The 6,000-nt window shown below is 51.7% G+C and overlaps 1 protein-coding gene across 2 annotated transcripts in view; it reads right to left on the bottom strand.

Moving 5' to 3' along the window:
• Slc41a3 (solute carrier family 41 member 3) overlaps positions 1-5,164 on the bottom strand; it is a 43,205-nt gene extending 38,041 nt beyond the window's left edge. The window contains exons 1-2 of one of the 2 annotated variants that reach the window (XM_057771657.1): positions 4,995-5,164; positions 3,652-3,831 (exon numbers count right to left, since the gene is read on the bottom strand). In XM_057771657.1, coding sequence (XP_057627640.1) covers positions 3,652-3,726 — 75 coding nt within the window. In that variant the 5' untranslated portion in view covers positions 3,727-3,831; positions 4,995-5,164. The remainder of the gene's footprint in view (positions 1-3,651; positions 3,832-4,994) is intronic. The other variant, XM_057771662.1, reaches the window with a different exon arrangement.
• Between the last annotated feature and the right edge of the window lie 836 nt (positions 5,165-6,000).

Genomic DNA, 6,000 nt, shown 5'->3' on the forward strand with positions numbered 1-6,000 from the left:
CCATGGCGCTGTGAAGACAGTGAGGCAGTGGCCAGACATGGCTGCAGAGAAGTGGGCAGGGCTGTCACATGGGGCTTGCAAAGGTGGGCACTGGAGGCTCTGTACGAGGGAGGAGGGGATCAGGGCCACACAGTGACCCCAGCAAGCCCTCCTGGGCTGAGACTTGCCCGGTACCCAGAACACTAAGAAACAACAAATCACCATTAGAGAGTGTGTTGGCTGCTATAAGATAATGGCCAAACTCAACTCTGTGATTCCAAAATAGTCTATCCCATTTTCCCTAAGGGACAGGGCTGAGAACAAAAGACCACCTGTGTGGGACAAAAGATGTCCTCTGCCACATGCTCAGAGGACTGCCAGGTTCACAGCAGCAAAGGGCTAAAAACCAATGTGAACCTTAACATAAACAAACTCTAAAAGTCATCCAAAGAGCAGGCCTTTCCCCAAGATTCTGGGAAGGACAGTGAGTACCATAACTTGGAGGAAGGAGAAAAAAAAAATGAGTGCCAGATGAGCACAGGACCACAGTGACCACAGGACCCTGGGAAGGCAAGGTACTTTCAGGATGCAAGTGGAGTGGCTAAAGAGAAGGAACACTAGACCACCGCCATCCTACAGCAGCAGGGTCAGCACGAGATAGTTAACACACAATGCAAATGAGCTGCACGGAGCCCAGGCTGGCCTCACACTGAATGTGTAGCCAAGGAAGATCTGAACTCTCTGGTTCTCCTGCCTCTTCTGGAATAATGGGATTACAGGTATGCACCACCACGGTCATGTGGCACAGGGGACTGAAGCCAGAGTTTCACACATGCCAGTGAACCAGTCTGCATCTCCTGCAAGAATAGGAACGGGGCAGGAAGGCTGAACCAGTCTAGTGCCATAGGACCACCAGGCAGAAGGAAGCGGTCACAATGCCGAGCACGTGTGGACAAGAGAGATAAGCTATTAAAGAGGCCGCCCCAGCTATTTCCCAGGAACCAGGCAACCAGAGGAGCAGAGCCGCACACAGTTGGTGCTGGGTACACAGTAAACACATGGGCCCCGCTTAGTGGCCAGCACCTGAGGTGGGGTGATCAGTCCAGCCCAAGAATTCAAGGTCAGTCCAGCAACATAGCAAGGCCTCTCTCTCTCCAAAAAAAAAAAAAAAAAGAAAGAAAGAAAGAAAGAAAGAAAGAAAGAAAGAAAGAAAGAAAGAAAGAGGCCAAACCAAACCAACCATCACTCCTGGCTGACCCCTAATTGCACTGAGATTAAGGTTATATTTGAATGAGCTACCAAACAGACAAGGAAACCAGGTCATGATGGAGAGGTGGGGATTTCCCAGAGAAGTCCCTCACTGCACTGCATGGCTATGGTTCCAATTCTTAGCCCAGAATAAGCCACGGTTAGCCAGACATCTACCACCACTGCTCAGAGAGACTGCAATTTCATTCCTGCTTGAATTTGGTGAGGCTCCTAAAACTCTAGAAACAAGCACACTCTCACATGCACACATGTGCACACACACACACCAGAGATATTACAGAAACTGAGAAAAACGGGGAGGATTTTTCTGCCTTCCCTAGGCATGCGGGGTGGTGCTGTGGGTGTCAGAACCCTTCAGTGCTCAAGTTCCCTAATTAGCAAGGTGCCTGCATAGGGTCTCTCTCTGTGCACCCTCTAGTGAGCCTTCTAGTTGTGGCAATGCTTGACACAGGCCTGTGCTATATAAATGGCTGTGTATTCAGTTTACACAATAAGCACAAGGGTCTGTGAATATTTAACAGATACGTCTGCTTCTGCTGCATATTTGTAGATCTAAGATTGGCTGACTTTACAGAAGAGGAACAGAGATACAGAGGGTGACTGGGTAAGCACTCCTGCGTTCTCTCTAGGCAGCTTCACAGTGAAGATTACCAGTGTGGGCAGCTACAGCTGTGGCCATAGGAAAACCGCTGCAGGAGTTGGATGGACCGATTAAGGCTTTAATGAAGTGTTCTGAACAGTATGAGATACAGTCAATGCTTATATGTCAAATATTTGAGGAATTTGGGCAATGTGCATGTCTCATTATCTGTGCAAATAAACAGGGTGCAGCCACCAAGGGCAGCAGGGTGTCAAACCCAGCCAACACAGGCAGTGAGTGAGTCTGGAGGAGCCTCTCTCTGCAGGCAGATACCTCCAGGTCTCAGGGACAGAAGCAAAGGGTATCTGCTTTGTTTAGGCTCCCTCTACTGGCAGAGTAGAGTTTGGACATGCTGAACAGCCAGAAATAGAAGGACCAAGTAAGAAAAAACACAGCAAAACAAAAATATATTCTAAAAGAAAGCCTTTTGATCCAAAACCACAGACAGACTCCTAGAGAGTAGGGAAGGGAATAGAGAGAAAGAGTAGGAGATCAATTCAGGAACATCAAATTTAAATACATGGCAGGACAAAATTCTGCACAAAATTTACAAGAAAGTAAGTTTATAACCAGAGAGATGACTCGGCAGGTAAAGGTGCTTGTCACCAAGCTTGACAACCTGTGATCAAGTCCCTTGGATCCACATGGTGGAAGGAGAGAAGTGACTCTCCTAAGTTGTCCTCTGACTTCTGCAAGTGCCCTGCAACACACACACGCCCACGCACACAAACGCACACACATGCACACACACAAATATGGATTTAAAACTCTTAGGAAAGAAAGTCTAGGAGAAAGTATTTGGTGCCAATAAAAAAGACAAGGCTGAGTGTGAACGAAAGATGTAAGGGCAGGCAGTTACAGAGTTCACCCGGGGTAAGTGAAGCTAGAACAGAGGCAGCCAGCTGCAGTCCTGGTGAAGTGCCTGGCATCTCCACTGGAGGGCCCCAAGGCCCACGCAGACAAAAGGCCACACACCTGCCAGCTGATAGGAACCTTTCAGTTTCATAATCCGCACTCCACATGCACATCCACGTGTGCTAACCCCGGGCAGGTGCACACTGGGGATTAAGTCAGTCTCTTGAGTTGGCTCAGCCTAGCAGCCAGCATCCAACAGTCATCTGCACCGGGTCAGGGTCCTCCTGGCCCACCAGCAGGGACCTCCTGTCCTATGAAAGTGTCTGAAGGCCCCTCAGATTCGCTGGGAATGTTGCGTATTTAATGAGGATAGTGACACCGGTGTCATTTGCACAGGTGAGCAAGCCAGGCTCTGTGGGACAAAACAGAGGTGGCGTCTATGGGAAGCGAGCAGTAGATTCAGGAAAACCTAATGTTTTAGCTCAAGGTATGCTGGAGGCTTGGTGGATGAGGGTGCTGTCTGCAGTGGCATCCTATGGTGGCCCCAGGGTCAGCTAACCCCTGAGAAAGTGGCTCTCCTATAACACCAGCCCTGCAGCCCCATGCGGCATGTGGAGTACAACAAACATCACTGGGATAGTGATTACAGACCCTCCTGTGGGTCAGCTGGCTTTGGAAAGGGGATGGAGCAGGACTGTGACTACAGCCTGACATATTCTGCCACTCCTCCCAGCTGGCAACGGGGTGGCCTGTCATTCAGATGAACTAAACAGAACCATTTGGAAGCATCATACTGCCCAGGGCAACTGGGCTTGAAGACAGGCCTGCAAGCACCTGTTCAGCACCCAGGTACCAGCACATCCTTCTGGGAGGCCTGGTTCAGGCACAGCATACAAACGGATTCTCACCTTACTGGGCCAGGGAGGTTCTGGGATGGATGGGCTGCCTCTTAGCTTCCCACTGTGTAGCAATGAGGACAGCATGTCTGGGTTTCATCTCTTTGACTGGACAGAACACCCCGGGGGGAATGTGAAGGAACCCAAATGCAGGGTTAGTGTCCCAGCGTCTCTTCTCCCTAGTGGTGTGATCTTGGAAGAGTGAGTAGATATTATAAATTGTGACGTCTGAGGGGAACACAGCAGGACCCTTTATCCAGGTGCACCCTCTGAGGTTTTGGTGACCAGCAACCATTTGTGGTCCAAAAATATTAAGAGAACATCTCCAGACATCAACAATTCTTAAGTTTTAAATTGTATTCAGTTCTGAGCACCACGGTGGGCTCACAGTCCCCACCACACTGTCCTTCCTGGAATGTGCACCATTCCTTTGTCCAGTGTATCGGGGGCTGCACACCCCGCCCACCTGCTAGTTACCCTCTCAACAGTTGTTAGGGTAGCAGTGCTGTTGGCCAAGCAACCCTTATTCTACTTAATAATGGCACAAGAGTCGTGATGGTGATAAGTATATCACAGCATATCATTAAACCTGTCCTGTCTTATTGGTGGTTCATCCTTCACTGTGTCTAGTTCATAAACAGAACTCCACCATAGGTATGAATATGAGGAAAACAATCTATATGACTGGGTATCATCCCAAGATTCAGGCACCCTTTGGGGAACATGTCAGTGCTTTTCTCAGACAAGGGGAGGTTACTATAACTTTCTGTAATGTATTTTCCTTACAGGGCACTTGGGTTATCTCCACCCCACGTCAGGCCTCTCTGTATTCCTTTGCATCCGTGGTTCTTAAACTACCACGGTACCAGCAGCATGAGGCCAGCTTCAGGAAGCTGCGCCGGACCACCCTCTAGATTTCTGGGTCAGGCTAGAGAGGCTGCAATTCTAAGTGGTCTCTGGCGAAGAAGCAGTTTTGAAAACCCCGAGTTTTTAAAGCTTTCTAGAAACGGTCTGGTAGACTGAGGTATCCTCCCAAGTCTGAGCTTGGCAATCTCGGGGGTTTCCACTGAGCGCAGAACTCGCTAAGCCTGCAGTGTGATTTGCAGGGATGTTCTCTGGGTGCTAAAGGAGTCAATCACGAACCCTAGAGTCAGGCACCCCGGGGTTCATCACCGGCAGAGGGAAAGGATGAGCGGGGCTGGTCTCTGAAGACCTTTGGAGCGAGAGAGAGACAGACTGACCGCCCCAGTGTGCCGCCTGCCAGATCCTGCGTCCCACGCCCCTTCCCGAGGCCCGTAGGGCTCCGCTTTCCCACGGTTTCCCCGGCTCCCAGTCCAGCTTCGGGCCGCGCTTACCGGTCCTCTCCCGGCCGGCGGCGAAAGCGAGGCGGCGGGGCGCGCGCTGGGTACCTCGGAGGCCTGCTGCGGGAGGAAGCGGGAAGGGCGGTCGGCGGGCCAGCCCCGCCCTGCCCAGGCGCCCGGACCGAGGGGCGGGGCCACATGGGGGCGGAGTCTCAGAAAGGGAGGGGCTGTGTGGGTCGACCTCGTGGGCGGGGCCAGGTCATGGGGTGAAGCTTGAGAACCTAGTTTTTAAAGCTTTCTAGTGAAGGTCTGGTGAACTGAGGCATCCATTTAACTCCCAGAGACTCCCAGCTTGGCAAACCCGGTGGTTTCCAAAGAGCACGGGACAGCTCGCTGAGCCTGCAGTGGTGTGTGCACGGATGCTCCCTGGGTGCTGAAGGCGTCAATGACACGCCTTAGAGGAGGGACCGCTGCGGGGGACGGGCAAGGAGATCTGCGGGGATTTGGGAGGACTATAAGTAAGGCGGTGCCACGGTCAGGGGCGGGGCCGGGCAGCCGAGTTGTGTCGCTGGCCTACAGCAGTGCATGGCAAGGGCCAGCTTTCCTCAGGGTCCACACCTGCCTGTTTTGTTTTCAATCTGACATCATTAGATGTTTCACCTTTAAACACTTGAGTATGCGTCGTAAAGTTCTGTCCTTCAACGCGGCCGTGATGCTCTCACACTTATCGACTGGTAATTCCCAGTCCTCTGTAGGAGTCGTTGTTTGACTCAGAAATGACTGAGAGTTGTAGACAGGATATGGGCTGTCAGGGGACGGGGTCCTCTTCACCTCCAGGGGTAACTGTGGGCTGCCCAGGCTGACACAGGCCTGGAAGACCCAGCAGTGGTGAGCCTCAGTGGACACCAGCTCCTACAAACCGCCGTCCTGTGTCGTCCGTGTAATCGTTGTCGTCGTCGTCCCCCCCCCCCCATTGGTTCAGGAATCCTGACTGGATGCAGCCAATTGCATCTGCAGAAACCTGCTGTGCAAGACTATAGCTTTTAAGAGAGCAGTAAGA

This window comes from Chionomys nivalis, chromosome 1, assembly GCF_950005125.1.
Source record: "Chionomys nivalis chromosome 1, mChiNiv1.1, whole genome shotgun sequence".
NCBI lineage: Eukaryota > Metazoa > Chordata > Mammalia > Rodentia > Cricetidae > Chionomys > Chionomys nivalis.